We start from the raw sequence: 16,989 nt of genomic DNA, 5'->3' as shown, positions 1-16,989 counted from the left end.
TTTGATCTTGCCTATTGCGTTTGAAGACTATTATTTTTAGGTATTGTTCCTTCTGGTTATTTGTGTACATGTTTTCCGCGATCCAGAGAAGCTATTGCTTCCTGGTGACAACTCTGGTAAATTTTACGCGGAAGGTAGTCTGTGGATATATTGTTTTGCAAGCAGTGCCGGAAACAGACAGAAAATATAGTGAACCGTTAAGGGTTAACTAAATATGGTAAATATTAAAAAAGATCAGACGTACTACCAATTACAACACTGTTGACTAATTCTGTGCATCATACATTTATTCCTCACCATTCATCAATCTTTTTCTACGTTATAACATTTAATTGTTGTCCTCCCGACAGTTATCTACACTTGAACCACGTCAATTATACGATTATTCTTTTAACTACCCACGCCAGGTTTCTCTATATGTACTTGTAATATTGTATCATCCAGTACAACTATACAAATTTTAGTAAAGCTGTCTATATAAATTGTATAAAATAGTATAATAAATTACCGACAAAGTATAAGGATATTAACGAAAAACGAGTATTCATAAATACTTCCTTACAATTATTGTTAGAAAAAAAAGTTATTACTCTGTTGAAACTTATCTTTCTGATAACATACAGAGAAGGTAACCACATCTGACAAATGTAAAACTTAAAATTGGGGAGTATCCTCAAATTGCAAGCTATGAACAGGAAATAAATATGAATATGAATACAAACAGAGTACAATGTCTACCTAATAACAAATCTTCAGTTTTCATTATACTGCAAAGTTACTTGGCACCACAAAAATGCCTATACTACCCAACCTTACAGTCACGATCAACAAAGAATAATACAGAAAGCACTGCGAAAAAGTAAGTAAAAGCATTTAAGTTATTTATACTTTACACAGAGGAACGACAGTCTTGTGACAATGCGCATACTTACGTAAATCTTGCCACGTCCAATTAAGGAACTGCAAAATTAAAGTTGCCAGAACCTTGAAATTTAAAGCGTGGAATTTCTGATATTTCTGTCTATTGTTACTCATAGTATTTTGTGAATAATTTCTAATATTGTAAACTATTATTTATTTCTTTATTTAGTGTAAAAATAGTTAATATAAATATGTTGTTTAATGCTAAAATCGTTTATTATTCAATTCCGACACCGCTGATATATAATGAACGAGCCTGTGGTTGTTCTGTGTAAAACACCTTAAATCATTCTACTTATTTTTCCATAGTGTTCTCCATATACGTACTTTGCTAAAGGTTTATGTGATTATATTCTTAACTGTTATTAAAATTTAGTGTATAGGAAGAAAGAAAACAGCATACTGAACTTGAACTAAGGTGAATAAATTGTTTAAACATTCAGTGAGTTGTGATTTTAATTTGTAACTGAAATTAAGATTGGCATACGACTTTTAAAGATGTACGAAGCATTTTGCACACAAACTGAGGGAGGTGGTTACTTAAGCTCTTAATACATCACAACATTTTCTGATGAGCATACGTTTCTTAATTTAACAATCTGCAGCAGCTACATATTTATTACACTGTTTAACAATGAAAATGTAATCTGAATAAAATCCTCTAATTCTTATTGAATTTGTATTGCTGAAAATGAACGAACTTCCAAGAGATTGTCAATGAAAAATATTTAATTTGGAAAAAATACCTCAAAAAACAAGTGGACTTAGGGAATTTTTTTCTTTTTCTAATGCTTCTCGACACTTAGAAATAAAGAATTTTACGACCAACTGTTAATTACAACATGCACAACAACTAACAGTAAATGTAATACTGTCATGTATTACGATGCTGCCAGCACATATTATGAAATCCAACAATATAGTGTGTGTAACTCACTTGAAGCGCACAAACTTCAATCCTGAATTACATTCTCGTCTTTCTTGGTCTCACTTTTAACGTATTATTGTTTATGTGTGAAACAAAATGTTATACTCGCCTGATGGCACTCAGAAATATTTTAAAATTTTCACTATTTGCCCTCAAGAAGACGTTCATGTTGAGGACAAGCAAAATTTTGCATTAGATGGCCTAAATTAAGGCTTAAAAATTTACTTATCAGGCCTTACACTTCGATTAATAATGACACTAGTATATCTTCGTAGGTATATCTATGCGAGGCCCATGATTTACTCTCTTCATCAACCTTTTATCACATTAATACAGGGTTCACACTGAAATTCTTATGTTGATTTCCCTCAATTTCCATCACTAAGTAAATAAATCTTCCCTAACCCGCAACACCCTTAATACTATCGTTTATGGTTCGATTTCAGGGTTGGCCAAAAACCATAGTTTTTATTGAAAAAACCAAGAAACACGTATTTTGGGTTTAAACCAGGTTTTTTGATTTAAATAATTTGCTCTATGTATTTATATCACATATGGACAGAAATAAGTTTGTTTTGCCTTGGTGTTATTAAACAACAATCGGGTTACGCTGGAAGGGATTACATAACCTTGACGCGAAATCCAAACCACTTCTCGGCTTACATCCGAGAAAAATTGTCCTCTATTTGAACTCGAAACCAGGATTAACTGGCGATACGTCTGCCGACTCACTCACGAAGGACTCCTGATAAAAGTACATTGTACTGATCTTTACATACTTGTTAATTGTCAAGAGCCATTTCAGAAGGACAAAAAAAAAAAAAAAAAAAAAAAAAAAAAAAAAAAAAAAAAAAAAAAAAACCAGTTGCACAAGTGAAACTATTATACAGAATTACATACGGACAATTTCAAAATACTGCAGAGTACAGAACTAATTTAGTCCAAGTTACAGAAATACGACTTAATTTACATATCAGTAAGAAAAGTGAATAAAGGTACGAATTATTTGAATCCACTTTGGTTCTGACCCATTTATACATAAATAGATACCAAAGATACTTCTGATTTCAATAAATGCCTCTGGTGGGGTTTTGTATGACCCCCCCCAAAAAAAAAGTAGTGAAGTCAGGAAACCAAACTTTCTTTCCTGACTATTTATTAATGTACTTAAGCTGATGTGGACATTATCCCATTCAGTTACTGATTTAAGTCTCGTACCGGCCTTGCTGATATATTAACAAGACCTCAGTGAAAACAGTGTATTCCAAAACAATTGTTCGTTTATTGTTCTCCCTTCCTAACCAATAATCTCTTGAGGAGTGTAGAAAAACACAGAGGTTCATCATTCAGAAAAAGAGTGCCTGTTGTTCAAAATGTTGTGAATAAAAAATGAAACATTAAAATATTGCAAATACATTAACTCTGGACATTTCACAGGACATTTTTCGATTTTCTAAGTGTCTTCGCAACAAGCAGAACAGCCTTTAAAAAATAGTACTGTACTGCTAAAATCAGTACGTCTGGTCACCCTAATATATATATATGATTTGCACTTTTAACACAAGGGTTGAAAGTTGGAAAGAGATCTCTTGTTGAACTGGTTGCCTATACAGAAAAAAATCCTATGACAATTTTTTGTGTGGAAGAAATGGCCAACTATGAGCCTTTACATTAAAAGTGTAAATTTTGTTTATACAAAAGTGATTTGAACGTAGTGTGAATACCCTTCCTGGTGAATAAAGCCGCACCGTAAGTGGCCAAAACCGTTTTTACTGACTGACAGACACACAATCAACGAAACAAAGTTTCCATTCATCATTTTAAAAATTTGATTAAATATGCGTCAATTTCGGTCTTCAAGTAAGTAAATATTAGTGTTAGGTAACCTTCTTTATTTCTAAAATATACTTAACATGCACCTAATTAAAATTTCATTATTAAATCAACTTGAAAGAAGTAGGTGACGCTTGAAATAAATGAAGTATCTTCTTACCCTCTTTCTGCAAGAACAACTCTTTCATCTTGGCTCTTTGGTGGTTGAATTGCTCCTTTATCCTTTCTTTCTCACTTTCAACTTCTCTGACTCTGGCGATTAAAGTGTTTATCTTCTGTTGAAGATCTGGGAACAAAATTACAGACAGTGGATAACAAGAAGTATTAGACGATGAATTATGCATGTAGTCAATCATTCTAAAAGTGTTACAGAATCGCACATCTCTCCTTTCGTAAATACAAGAGTATGTTGCAAAACGCATTAAGTGGTCTCGCGTTGTTCTAGGCCTATTTACAATGGGTTTAAATACAATTTCGTTTTCACAAAAATTTCAAATAAACTAATTTAAAATAAAAATGAACATTTCTTATATAACACGGAAATATTTCTTCAATTATGAAACTTACTTTTTGATGCTGCCTTAAAAGAGATGCACTGAAAAGGAGACCAGGAAACTGTCGAATTCCTCTTGTTTAATCGTAAAATCTGAATGTAATGTAAGAACGTAAATTGATAGCTTGTAATCAGATTTTTCTAAAAGGAAAATCGCAAGATTTAAGTTCTTTCAAATAAGGCGACTTTTATTGTAGAAAGTCCATATATATATATATATATATATATATATATATATATATATATATATATATATATATATATATATATATATATATATATCAGGGTTTGAAAAAACCCGGGCTTTTTTGAAAAAGCTCAACCCACCTGGGCCCATATGGGTTTTTCGGATATTTTCGGGTTTAATTGGGTTTTTCGAAATAGTTCAATGTCTTTGAGGTAAAAGTGTTAAAATGTGATTTATAGTTCAAGATTGTCATTGTCACAACTTGTAACAATTTTCTACTTACTACTGTTTTGAAAAAATGACCACCATTTTGAAATTTTACATTCGATCGCCGATAAAATCTATACAGCAAATTTAGCGAATCTCGTGCTTCCACCGTCAAAATTTCAACTTAAAAGACTGAAAATTGCGCTTCGTAGCGTGGGCACTCGCTGGTTTGAAAAAAATGGCCGCCATTTCGATATTTTACGTTGGTATGCCGCCAAAATCTATACAGTAAATTTACAGTGTCTCGTGCTTGTACTCTGAAAATTTTAACTTAAAAGGCCGAAAATTGTACCCTGTAGTGTGTGTGGTAGAGGCAGACAAACGAGTTGAGTTGATTTTGTGTTTAACGTCCCTTTCAGCAGCGAGGCTATATGAGACGGGACCTACTAATTAACGTGGAATCCGAACCACATGAGCTCCCTCCGGGAAGCAAACCCGGGTCCCACGCCGAAGACCCGTACACTAACCGCATAGCCATGAAGGAGTTCAGCAGACAAACGAACAAATGTAGATCAAGTCATCCAGAAGCCTGATTGACGTTCGCCAAATATGAATACCAAAAGGGGTCTATTAATTTAAAACAAAGATACAATTCATGCTGTATGAAACAAATAACTGTTTTAAAATGTCTTATATGAAATTAACATCTTCCAGCGTAAATAAACCTGCCATATTTTCTCCATGAGACGGACACCTCAGATCCCCCTCCCCCCCGTCAACTTTCCAACACAATGCAATGAACTGTAATCTGGTTATGAACAAAAGTATAATAGGCCGCTGTGACTCAGTGGTAGAGCGTTCACCTCTAGTGCATGGGGTTCCTAGTTCGATCCCAGCTTGCGCCAAGTGAGCTCTGTGGTGGACAAACACCTTATGCGTGGGTTTTCTCGGGATTCTCACGTTTCCTCCCACTTTCTTCATTCAGTCATTTCATTTATTTCTAATCATCACCGTCACCTTGAGCATAACAGGCATAACCGTGAGACTAAAACATAGATTTCATTTTATTTATTGATTTATTTTTTTTTAAGAATATAATAGGCGTAAGTTCACTAAGCAGCAGCTGCTTTTCTTTGTTCGTACCCTGCAATTAATTGTACAGACTGAAGATGCTTAAAAACTAAAGATGTGCTATAAAAACGCTTTACAGGAAAACAATATGCAAATTATTTAAATCAGTGGTACAATCTACATTCAATATTCTTCGCGTGTTTAGCAATATTTATTTACATGGTTGTATTTACCAAAATTACGTTCGTCAGTTTAATCTGATTTTTCTCCTTGTGTCGTGTGTAATTGTCAGGACCAGATTTACATTTTTCTAAGACCTGGACCAAAGCAAAATTCTGTGCTCCTAGCCTCTGAAAAAGATTATAATTCTTGTTAACTTATCTAATGTGTTGCTGGAGAAAAGGTTAGTCATCTTCCTGTGTTTGTAAATGTAGAAACACAAAGTTTTTTCTTTTTTTTTTCCGGAGAGTATCCGAGTTTCCATCAAGTGCAATAGAAAAAGTAGCATTGCAAATTTCGCTCGTTAGCAAGTCCAACAGGATGGTGTAATAACTTCCTCGAAACTGTTACATACAACTAGAGATGCAAAAAAGTCGGCTTTTTTGAATCGATGGTTTTTTGCACATAAAAAGCCGGCATTTTTGGGAAAAAAAACGAGAATTTTGGAAATTTTGGCTTTTTTCATTTTCATGATTTTTCTGTTTAAATAGCTTTCTTATAGTATACTCGAAAGTTAAATAAGATTCCATGACCTAAATGCCATATTTTCGCTCTGAAATTCACCATCATGATGGATGGACACATAGTTTATGAATTAAAGTAAACATAAAGTACGTTGTATTTGAGGACAATTTTAGAAGCTATTTAACTTTATTTTAACTTCTGAATTATCGACATTTTTTCTTTTCTAGATCATTTCTTTTTAGTCATCCGTGTTTCACTTCTTAGAGCTTAGTACTCTAGCTTCTAACACATAATTAAACTTATGTTTCTCAATATATTCATCAGAGCGTACGTTTTTCAATATATCTGTCAGAGCGTACTTCCACATTTCCGTTATACTGTAGCTTTGCAATGATTTAACAATAATCTTTCGGACACAACCTTGAATACCATTTGACAGAAATAATCAGTATCGGATTTAGAAAAATATTTGGGAGGGTTTTTTCTGAATAATGTTGGGTTTTTCTAAAAATTCCTTTTATTTAAGAGGAGCTTAAGTTTATGAGTACAGGCATAACAAATATTTCGTTTCGTTTGAAATGGTGGAAATGAGTGAAATGGTGGAATGAAGAAAGTGGGAGGAAATGGGAGAACCCCGAGAAAACCCACGAGCACGGAATTTCGGGGTAGAGGCTTCAATCCGAAAGACATCCCCACCCTAACCTTCTTCGCAAATCCATCACTGCTGGTAATTAGTAGTCTAATAACAAAGATTTAAAAACGATTAGAAAGAAAGTCGGCCAGGACTCATAGTACACGCACTATCTCTACATTCACAGATGGAATTAAGAAAAACTTTTGTCAAAATGGTCGAATGCGGGATTGAATCCCGGACTTCACGATAGAAGCGCAAAAGCTAACCACTCACTCATGTTTGTTGTGCAGTTGTGTTTAACTTTAAATGTATTCTCTCTCTCTCTTTCTATATGGCCACAAAAGCTCTCCATTGACTTCTGTCCTTATCCAATTCAATCCAGTTTCTACTCTGTATTCCTATTTCTGCTAGATCCATCTTAACGTTGTCCTCCCATCTGGGCCTAGGTTTTCCTAATGGACGTTCCCCGATTGGATTTCCAGTTAAAACTTTGAAAGCGTTCCTACTTTCTTCCAAACGGCTACATGACCTGCCCACCTGAGCCTCTTAGACTTGGTGACTCTAACGATGTTTGATAAACTGTATAAATTATATAGTTCCTCCTTATGAAGTTTCCTCCATTCACCATTCTTGTTCCTCTTGGGTGCAAATATTCGTCTCAGAATTTTATTCTCAAATAATTTCAGTCTGCGTTCTTCTCTCAACGTAAGCGACTATGTTTCACAACCATAAAGCATAACAGGCATGATATTCATTTTATATATTTTAAGCTTTAAATCCCTTGACAGAATTCGCGGCGACAAAATATTTTGAACTGAATAATAAGAATAATTTCGATTTCAGTCGACATTTAATTTCTTTGTGGGTATGATTTTGGTCTGGTAATACTGATCCAAGATATTTGAAAGTATCCACTGTGTCGAAAGTATTAATTGATATTTTAACGCATTCATAATTTACCGTATTACGATCCTTGTGAACTTCCTTGTATTTAGATTTATTTGCATTTACTCATGTCCCTGGAAGCGTTTAATAAGGCCTCTGCATTTCTTTCGATTGTTCTCCTATCAGATTTACATCATCAGCATACTCCATAACCTGGTGAATATCATTCAACTTTAGGCCCTGGTTCCTATCTTTGATTTATCTTATAGTGTACTCCGGAACAAAGCTGAATAATAACGGCGATAACGCATATCTCTGTTTCAGGCCAATCTCGACGTGGAAGCTCGCATTTTTCTACTCGGACTTTACTCTGGGATTCACTTAAACACTTAATAAATCTAGCTTTTTTGGTATTCCAAATTCTGTAAGAATGTTGTACAATGTTTCCCTCCTAACCGAGTTGTAAGCCTTTCTAAAATCAATTAACAGTTGATGTACTGGGTAACATATTCCCATTTTTTTTCGAGTATTTGTTGAATGGCAAATATCTGGTCGATTTCGACTAAATCCACACTGATAATCTCCAATCATTTCATCTGCGTATGGGGTCAATCTTATTAATAGAATGCTAAAAGAAATGCCTCGATAATTATTACAATCAATTTTGTCGTCTTTCTTGTGAATTGGAACAGTGATTGATCCTTCCGCTCTTTTTAAATGTATTCCATAGTTTTTCTTTTTTGTATAAAAAAAATCGTAACGATATGTTGAATTTTCTTGTTAAAAGTTCAGAAACCTTCAGGACTGGGTAAACCGTGATGGTGGTTATACATTCTACAGCCTAGGAAACCATACACTCAGATGAACCGTCTATTACGTACATGATCCATGAACAGAAAATTGGATACTTTCCCGATTCTGAACAAGCTTAAGGAACAGTCAGTGCATTACAGAATTTGGAGCTTTACCAATTTTGCAGATCCAAAGCACCTGATAGGTGGTAACAGATTATTACGTACGTGATCAATCAGTGAAAAATTTGTTCGAAATATTCATACAATGTATATGAAAGTTAAAATTTAACTGAAAAATTTCAAGAATGTACAGAACCAGCTGAAACGAAGCTCTTAATGTGCAGATTTCTCTCGTTTCTTTCTTTCTTTCTTTCTTTTTTTTTTTTCTTTTGCGTCAAAAAGAGTGTGTGATATTCTGAAGTAAAAATACTACATACAATTTTGCTAGTTATTTGTGTATCTTTTTTAAAGTACTTATTGTATAGGCTATAAGAGGTTAAAATATTATTACATATATTGGTTAATCCTTTGGAACTCATAATGTAAATACGTTAAGAATTTTACAAAATCTTCGAGGTTTCATATTAGCTGCATCAACCACTAATTAAATGAGTTTTTTTATGTTGTAGAGAAGCGAAACAAAGTCTGCTTTATCAGTTTAAAGCAAAATTTTCAAAAAAGCCCAAAATTTCCCAAGCAAAAAAAGCGAAGCAGAAAAAACAGTTTTTTTTTCCAAAAAAAAGCCGGTTTTTTTCCGAGCCCTTCCATCTCTACATACAACAGCGTACTGCTCATTCACTAATTACAGGATTCCCAGCCAAGGTCAGAACTTTTTGTTTTTCACTTTTCGAATAAGCTGATATTGATAACAGAAATGGAACGGAGTTAAATTACGGGACATTTCCCTGTCCCGACTAAATTTACGGGGACGCGGGCCCCAAAACAGGACTGTCCCGTTTTTTACGGGACGAATGGCAGGCTTAAGCGTAAAATAAATAGTTTTATTGTTGAAGTATTCATTTCCGATCCTTCTGCGTTTAATTTGGGAATTTCCCGAGCACTTCTTTCACGGCGTGTACATCAAAACTTCCACTAGTATGGAAATTTGAATTTAGCACTTGAAATAGTAAGAGTTACGTAGTCTTCGCAATTCCAAGCATTAAGCTTCTTAAATTTGACAAGAATTTTTACGCCATTGCTGGTGTTGATTCTACAGAATGCTTTGAAGAGTAGCAACAAATGACTGAACTAAACTGTTATTGTTGGAAAACCAAATTTTAGTTGAAGAAACTTGTGTTTTACATCAAAGGTAAGAAATACAAATAGTTTTACTAATGTATCTACATATGTACTATTAGTACCGGCACCTATGATCTTAAACCCGCCAAACGTATGAGTGCTAATGTTGCTCGGTGTCGCCAAGTCGACGAGCACACTATTCACGGAAAATATTTTCTAAAGTACAAAATTACTTATTTTACTTCAAATAGGCTATAAGCATAATCCATACATTAATTTGTTCTATAACTATCTCAAGCTAAGTTTTTTTTTTTTTTTTTTTAAATTCATTTAGTGCATTCAGAGCTTTCAGGTCTTAAGTTGAATGTTATTGTATACCTTAACGCGAAAGCCTCTAATTTGCCCAAGGAAAGTCTAAAATCTGATAAAAATCAATTACAATGTGATCACCTTAGTTGTACCAATAATATATTAACAAATAGGTCAAAAACCCAGGTGGGTTTTAAAGTGTTTTTTTTTTTCAGGTGGGTCCAACCCGAAAAAACCCACCGGGTTCATTCGGGCTGGGCCCATTTTGGCAAACCCTGATATATATATATATATATATATATATATATATATATATATATATATATATGTATATATAGATAGATAGATGGCCGACCTTGAGGTACTATTTCAGTGTTTACCTGACTGTTTTGAGAGAAAATAAAGAAGCCTCAGTAAGGCCGGCTGGCCGAGGCATTCGTATCCTAAGTGTAATACGTGTTTTATTCTATAATATATAGAATTATCCCCTTCTGTTATTCTACAAAATTTCTACTTCTTTCTTTCTTTCTAGAAATCGAAATACAACGGATGAGTGATAAATCTTACAATATTCTGGTACACAATGTACCTGTATTTATTAGAGTACAACGAAAGAAGATTAGTATTCAAAGAATAGCTGCTCATGTTAGACAGTCTGCAGCTATCTTTCTGCCGGATTATCGATGTCCCATCTTGTCCTTAGAGGTAAAGAAGTCAGTCACTGCTCGAAATTTCAGGAAATGCACCATGGATCGAAACAGGCAGTAATCCGAAGGGGCAGGATTTGGACTGTATGCCGCGTGTGGCATCACTTCAATGCCATCAAATTCCTGAATTTTTTGTTTCGTCTTTCGAGCCAAGTGTGTTTTTGCATCCTGTTGCAACAGGGCGCGCTTTCGGTTCACAAATGCAGGATAATTCTGGCGCATTGCAGCCTACATCCGCTCCAGCTATTCGGAATAAAGGTCAGCATTGATGGCACAACCGTTTAAAATGAACTTGAAGTGAATTATCCCCTTGTGATTCCAACAAATACAGAGCATGACTTTATGCTCGGAACGGCCCTGTTTGACGACCGGCTCTGGAAGTTGGCCTTTGTTCAACCACTGCTTTTGAACAATCGGATTTCGGGAAAAACACCCACTTCTTGTCACATGTGATAATCAGTTTCAGGGAATGAACATCACGCGGATTTTTCAGCAGTTGTCGGCACATATCTCTACTCTCTACTGGGCCTGAGCACAATGCGGAAGTTCCTAATGATTTTTCTAATTTGTGAAGGTAACGCACTACAGTGGACTGGACATGCCATTGACAATCGTCATGTGCTGCTGGATGGATTTTCTTTAATGGTGTGTCGCAATTACCTCAAAATCTGTTACCCTGCGTGGCTGGATCTCGGCTGATCTTCATTTCTGACATTTTTACAACCTGCACGAAATTTCAGGAAACAACGAGCTCGATGGCAGAACAATCTTTGTCTTTCTGCGATGAGCTTTAGTAAGTCAGAAGCTTATTTTCTTCACAAGAAACACTTGTGATTGTTAAAAATACGCTTTACACGACGTAAAAAACAGTTCAAACTATATTTATGCGAGTCGTCCGTGCATTTAAGACATCTAAACATAGCAGGCATGCTTTTACTTTTCTGTTGGCTACATTTTTTTTTTATCTGGCAATTTTTCTGCACAGGCGCGGCAAATTTTCTGCGATCACGTCGCAGATCGCGGTATGTTCTGCTATGGGGCCAACGGGTTGCTGTGCTGCACCTTCTCCCTTTGTATGACAAATATTTTGGATTGCTGCCGCTAACAGTTCACATATCAAATGATGATATATGCTCACCGTCATTACCACTAAAGACTGCTGAAGATACTGACGGAGTGACAGCCTACGTGTTAAATAGTCCTCTCGCAACATTATTTCTTGTGCCAGTTTGACCTTGCATATATGCGGCTGCTGTTTGGGTTGTGGAAATAATGCAAAATTATTACTTACCCCTGTATAAGCGAGTGCCAATGGCGCAAAGCCTGACCCACGAAACACAGATAGGCTTAACGAATTCCCTGTGTGTGTCAAGAGGATTCCATAGTTTTTATGTACAATAGAGTATGAATTATTAAATTGTATTTTAAGCTGGAAAACAGCTTTAAATGTGTGTACAAAATTTAATAAAACCTAATTGTGCCCAATAAAAATCTCTGAACTGCGTTATTAAAAATAATTCACAACCCTGACCATAAACGCTGATCTAACAAAACTACTACAAATAAAATCTTTCAGTTTTACGTTTCAAGTTCCTGTAAGATGAAGGAGACGGATTATTAATAGAAGTTAAATGACTATGGCAGGAAGTGATGGAACATCAATGGAAGAATACAGAAAAACCTCGAGAAAACACGGTCATGATCTTGTCGATCACAAATTCACATTATCTAGTATCGAACCTGGAACCCTTCATACCAGGCAGAGATGAGCGTCATACTACTAAGACGCCGTATTTCTGACGGAACTATTGTAAGTGGAGGTAAATAAGTTCGTGTTATGTGTAATATTTTTTCGTTTCCTTTTTTTAATGCAGAGAAAATAGCAAAACATAGTATTAGCAAATATATCATTTTACCATTCACGCGTAACAAATAACCTTAACTGAGGTTAAAACAAGAGATGAATACTTGTACCTTCCATTGATGTCCGCAAATGGAGAAGGGTATGGTTGGACTGTGGTCACTCCCTATAATTCAATTGAATTAATAATCTGTATTAAGTTTACGGGCCGAAGCAATATTTTTTTTTTTTTTAATTTAATTGTCTAATATTTTATTTCTTTAATCCTGTTCCCAAACTTTTGCTGTAAAAATATACGTTCCATGATACTATGGACTTAGTAAAATAGAAGAGCACCTTCGTCGCCTTTTTGCTTAAACTATGACATGGATACCGGGATGGTATCCTAGAAATTAGAGTAAGGCCGCGCTAAGAAGAGCTCTTACAACTCTCACGTGCGATCAAGCACGGTTGCCACATTTATCTTCTGTAACAATACAACAAGGGGCACATTTTGTGGGAAAAGAATCACCTATGTATTACAACAAAAATATTATTTAACATTATGCCTGACGAAAGTATTAGTGAAAAGAAAGAAACAAATTAGTATTGCGTTAAGATAACAGAAACAACCAACACATAGGGCCTTATGCAGAGTCGATTTGATGTATGATTAGCGTCATATTAAACGCCTGACTACTGCATGGAAACATATGTTAGTCGAACTCTTTAGTATGACATCGAGCTTCTTCGTGACTAAGCGGTTAGCGTACGCCTTTCGCATGGGAGACCCAGGTTCGATTCCCGGCGGGAACTTATGTGGTTCGGATTCCACGTTAATCAGTAGGTCCACGTCTCACATAGCCTCGCTGCTGAAAGAGACGTTAAACTCAAATCAGCTCAACTCTTTAGCATGACACCAAACACGCGTCAGAACGACTCTGCGTAAGACCCATACGATTATATCTTGTTTTAGAATTGAAAACTACTTACGTTAGAGAATGGCTTTTAATTGTAGACAATTCCGTTTACTGTAGAAATCCTACGCTTTTTTCCTAGGGTGGATAAAGTTTCCGTTGGTTCAGCGAGGTCTTTTTAGGGCTAAGGTATAAAGCTGAATCTACTCTTTCAATCACTTTATTCAATGGCAATAAATGACCATCGTTACGTTCTTTTTCGAAATATTCCCTAAGATTAAACACAAATTCCCGTGCCTGACTTGTCAAGGGCACCCCCTTTCCGCACTTCTTACGCACTTCAGGCATTGTGTTCATAAACACAAACACACACATACTAAATTTATATTTTAGGTCTATGTGAATAATACGAATACAAACTATGTTCTACCGATGAGTAAAAATAACAACGATTTCACCACAATATTCAGACCAATGCACTGAGATAACACAAAAAATCAAAACAACCTGACAACACAAAAACTTTCACAGTAATGAGTAGGTATAAATGTGACAACACTGTTCTGTTACCATGGAAACAACCTAGTGTTTCCAAATGTGTTTTTGTGGTTTTAAACCTATTGCCCCCTTTACATATCAGTGAAAAAATGTCTTCTACGAAAATACAAACATAGCTGGATCATGTTCGTTACTTTCCAACTACTCAATTTCTAAATCAGTCCTTATGAAAAGCTCATTATAACGGTCTCTGTAATATATCGACTATTTAAATTTTTCCGATGTCAAATTTCCTACAAAGACCATTAGAAATTCTACTAATTCAGCCTGACATTCCAAATCACGGTTCATTGCCCTTGAACTTTAGAAGAGTCGTACAGACTCGCTACCCTCTTCGCTTTCAATTCCACGAAAACCTACTCCCTGCGGCGACAGGGACGTCGATCGGTTGTTGTTTCATGTAACCCCACTTCTATTTATGTAGCAAACTTGTCAAAATGACAGAGCTGTGTCAATAAGTGGAAAAAAGAAATCATTATTGTGGCAATAACGTTAGGTTTAATGGAACTACGTTGTGCTGGAATGTTGAGGAGTAAAGTGAAGTACGATTATTTTTTAAAATATCTAGTTTGTAAATATTTCAACTTATAATCTGATTCAATCAGTGATAAAGTAATTCGATTCCTTCATCGTTCTGTCAAGTGGTCGCTTTGATTCTTCTTGCTATGACAGTTCGCAACACTGTTGTCAACTTACACGATGTAGATCTGTCAGAGCTCAGGTTACGATGGCCTTAGAATAGCTCCTGTGGGATTTTTTTGCCTTATTCCGAGCTGAGCCTTGTTTGCCAAAAGGCCATAAGACATTTAAAAAAAAAAAACTACCCCTGCTGCAAAAAATCCTGGATACACCCATAATACCTTTACATATTTAGACGCTGTCTAATCTGCCTGACAGAAAATAATTTTGAATTTACTTTACATGACACGCTCCAATTATTTTCATGTATCGAAAAGCAGGGCAAGTGGGACTGGTTTACATAGTTAAGGGTAGAGTAGCGTAGAAAGATTTAGCGGGTAAACTTTACAATACACGCTCCAGCTGTGCATCGGCAAGTACGAACGCTTTAAGAGGGTATAGTAGGGCAGGGTAGAGTAGAGTAAGTAGGGATAAGTAGGGTAGGAGTAGAAATGGGTTAGCTTAACGTTAGGCGTTTTGACCTATTTTCATAAAATTAATAGAGTGCAACTTCCCGTTTTTAAGTGAGTATATCAGCTGAAGCGGACACTGTAAAGTTAAAGTAAGTCAGGAATCCTTCAATGAAAATTAACGTAACCCCTATTTTCTTTTTTCAAAACGACTTAACTTATCCTAACCAGATATACAATAAGTTCAAACAGCAAGTTGCTCGAAATCATGACACTTCGACGTAAATACATAACTGGTAATGTTTAGTATGCGAAGATTAAAAATATAAGGGCCAGCATAAAATTATTTGGGTAAACTCCCTTAGTTATAATGCTTCTCCTGAAATAAATTTGGCCGTTTTTATTAATTCTGCACTTGTAACAATATTAGTAATAAGTTACTGTTAAATAAAAAGTTTACATGACATTTCAGTTATCATAAACACCTGAGATCTTGATTTAAATTAATTCCTTGGACTCACAATGTATTCTTCGATAGCGAGTTGCTTCCAGTACAATAGGATTCACAATCAAAATAGTACCTTATTCAACATGTTTTACTGATACAACAATCAGGGTAACAAGTAAAAACCGATCTAAATTATTACGAAACAATTTTCAAAACCTTAAGAAAACACAATTACTTCATGTATTATGTTCAAGTACAAGGACTAAACTAGCTTATTCATGAATGAATTTACATGTCAAATAAGCTGTCTTTGTCAATGACACACACACACACACACACACAAAAGTCTGTGTTAAGTACATGATACTACTTTTGTCAATTCATTACGAATTATTATTTGTGTAATTTTTACGAAGTAATTCCCTTACCTTCGCCTTCCGGAGACGGCGAAAGTTCCCCTTCAATATCCTCATGGGATTCCATACTTGCAGTTGCCAGCCTGAATCACTCAGAGATTTGTCATTTCATAAATGTCATTCAATCCTAAATCTTCAATTTCTAAGTTGACAGCATATACACACATATTTCTAGCCCAAATGCGTCCGACGATCCGATGATTTTTCTGACTACATTTCATACGCATGCGTCATTTGTTTCCATTTTCCATTATTACCAGGCACTCTTAGTCCTAAAATGAATAATTTTCCAGTGGTTGAATCAGAATCAGAAGATTCATTAGCCATAAAGGTATGAGAATTGAAATATTTGATATAGAGTCTCTAATCGAGAAGGGAAACTAGTAGATATATTTGGCAGTCGGACCTGATATATAACACTGGTGAACTCCTTTAACTCTATATATTAAATTAAATTTATAACTTCGGCATAGTTGTTACAGTTTTCTCGGTATAGTGTGGGGAAATATCGTCCTACGCTGTGTATCATGCTTTTTCCAAACCTTCTTTCATCGTAACTCGTACATGTTGACTTTACGTTGTAGTTCGTTACAAAGATTCTCAATGGGGTTGCGGTCGGTATTTTGACCGAGGCCCCTTTGTCGCGGGGCCTTTTTCACTCTGATTCTTTGACATAGATCCCTTCTGACTCGAGCGCTTTTGATGCTGGATCGTTTTGACTCGGATCTTCCTGTCCTCGACCTTTTGTCCGGGCTGTTCTGATATGGAAT

At 35.4% G+C, this 16,989-nt stretch overlaps 1 protein-coding gene across 3 annotated transcripts in view; it reads right to left on the bottom strand.

Moving 5' to 3' along the window:
- Positions 1-16,471, bottom strand: part of Rbpn-5 (Rab GTPase-binding effector protein rabaptin-5) — a 94,151-nt gene extending 77,680 nt beyond the window's left edge. For 2 of the 3 annotated variants that reach the window (XM_081771380.1, XM_081771382.1), the window contains exons 1-2: positions 16,232-16,470; positions 3,843-3,968 (exon numbers count right to left, since the gene is read on the bottom strand). In XM_081771380.1, coding sequence (XP_081627506.1) covers positions 3,843-3,968; positions 16,232-16,286 — 181 coding nt within the window. In that variant the 5' untranslated portion in view covers positions 16,287-16,470. Of the gene's footprint in view, positions 1-3,842; positions 3,969-16,231 lie in introns of all 3 variants that reach the window. The other variant, XM_081771383.1, reaches the window with a different exon arrangement.
- Between the last annotated feature and the right edge of the window lie 518 nt (positions 16,472-16,989).

Source organism: Thermobia domestica, chromosome 9, assembly GCF_964235325.1.
Source record: "Thermobia domestica chromosome 9, izTheDome1.hap1.1, whole genome shotgun sequence".
In the NCBI taxonomy this organism is placed as follows: domain Eukaryota; kingdom Metazoa; phylum Arthropoda; class Insecta; order Zygentoma; family Lepismatidae; genus Thermobia; species Thermobia domestica.
This window is presented reverse-complemented; position numbering and strand designations above follow the sequence as displayed.